The 2,133-nt window shown below is 35.6% G+C and overlaps 1 protein-coding gene across 1 annotated transcript; it reads left to right on the top strand.

Annotated features, from left to right (window-relative positions):
• Positions 1–233: 233 nt before the first annotated feature.
• LOC105623943 (translin-associated protein X) lies at positions 234–1,943 on the top strand. Its single transcript, XM_012205313.1, has 2 exons — positions 234–249; positions 1,078–1,943. Exons 1-2 carry the CDS (start codon positions 234–236, stop codon positions 1,941–1,943), a joined length of 882 nt encoding a protein of 293 aa, XP_012060703.1.
• The last annotated feature ends 190 nt before the right edge of the window (positions 1,944–2,133 follow it).

Below are 2,133 nucleotides of genomic sequence, written 5' to 3'. Positions count from 1 at the left end.
GCTTGTCCTCTGTTTACTTGCATCTGTTTAATTATCAAATGGAGAAGGTAGATAAGTAGATATGCAATATGTCATCAATGTGTTTCCCTCTCCCTCGCATAGCATCGAGCTCAATGTCTGCCATAGCGTCGATAGCGTCACGTCCTATCAAAACAGGTCGCGAGCCACGTCTTGTATATCATCATCGAGAACGAGCACAGATTAATTAAAAAAGATTATTAAGAGGAATCATGATGTCGCAAGGAAGAGGTGAGTCGCTGATCTGCGAATCTCCTCGTTTCGCCTTCATTATCAAAAAATGTCGATTCCACGTGAGAACGAGAGGCTGCATGACAGCTGATGAGCTTACACTCGGAAGTTTGTGGCGGCGGTGATATAAACCCGCTTTTGAAGAGAGAGAGCTTGAGGGGGATTAATTTCAAGATTGAGGGATCTCTTCGAACTGATACCTTCGAGTTCTGAAGAAAGTGGGTTATATCGTACACATTGCTATGGATTGCTTTTGTAACAATCCAAATTCTTTATTCCCTTCAATTTAAAAATAAAGACTTCTTTAAAATAATTTATATTTACATTAACGTTGCATATTTTAATGCTCTAATTTTGCATGTTATCATAAGTTAGTTACATATAATGTTGATTGAAACTCATAAAATTTAGTTTATCATAATTCAATTTTGTTGTAATAGGTATATAATATACATCAACTTTTTTTATATAGTTGCAACTTTATCATAGCTTACTAAATACTTCTCACATTAACTTTATTTTGTCATAATAGACATGTATATAACAATGTACTTTCTTAAATAGTCTACAACTTTGCCACAGATTATTAGATATTTGTTTTTTCTTTTCATATTGACTTAATTTTGCAATATCTTAAGATACTAATACACCCCTCTGATTGTTCATGACATCTTAAGACTTAAGACAATCCTAAATGTAAAATCCGATTATAATATGAATACTGCTCTGATTAGTTCATCCTAAGACAGTCTTAAATATAAGAATCGATTATGAATATTGGCAATAAATATTTGCTTCCGTCTTCTTACTAATTGGCATTACTTGCAGGTAGGAGAAATCGCAAACATCATGATAAAGAGAAAATAATCAATCTTGGTGACAAAGGCAGGGAGGTGATAGAGGACATAAATGAGAACAGTCAAGTAATACAACAATTCCATGAATATGCAGCTGAACTAGATGCCAAACATGATCGTTATGAAAGAATCTTCAAGATTAATCGGGATGTAGGCATCGAGAGCAAAAGAATCATTTTTCTGTTGCACACCATCGATAAGGAGAGTAAACGGAATGCTGTGCTAGACACAGCCAAGACAAGACTAGATAACGTAGTACAGAAATTATTTCGAAATATCGCAACCGAGTTGGACGGTCAGGACGCTTATCAGTTCCACAGAGCCTATCGCGCAGGCATAGAAGAATACATAGAGGCGCTGACATTCCATGAATATCTGCAGAATGGTGATATGCAAGACTGGTCCGCTTTGGAAAAAGCATTGACATATCATACAACTTCATCTCCAACCGATTCGTCGGAACAGAGTACTTCTAAAACAATGCAAGTCATGGTCACGCCAACGGACTATATTCTGGGAATAGCTGATCTGACCGGAGAGCTGATGCGAAAGTGTATCAATAACTTGGCGGTAGGAGATGTGAGCAGTTGTTACCAAACGTGTAATTTTGTCAGAAAGATATACATAGCCTTCTTGGGCTACACCAGTGTAGTACATAACAATGAAGTAAATAAGAAAATTATCACGCTCAAGCACAGTTTGACCAAAATGGAAAATGCATGTTATACTATCAAAGTACGAGGATCCGAAATACCAAAACACATGTTAGCCGATGTGGCCATTGCAGCAGCTGAGGAATATGCTACTGAGGACGATGAAGGATATCAGGCATTTTAATACACGACAGCACAAATTCCTTTTAACATAGATTATTTAATTATTTTTTAGTTATTGTAGACTTATCAATCTGATGTGAGATAAATAATCAATAGTATTTTATACATCTTACAGTATTGAATCGAAAATTAATTAGTAAAGAAATTGTACTCTTCCAATAGTATATCATCGATTATTTCAATTCAATTTC

This window comes from Atta cephalotes, assembly GCF_000143395.1.
Source record: "Atta cephalotes unplaced genomic scaffold scaffold00068, whole genome shotgun sequence".
In the NCBI taxonomy this organism is placed as follows: Eukaryota; Metazoa; Arthropoda; class Insecta; order Hymenoptera; family Formicidae; genus Atta; species Atta cephalotes.
The sequence above is the reverse complement of the archived record's forward strand: the minus strand, read 5'-3'. Positions and strand labels throughout refer to the sequence as shown.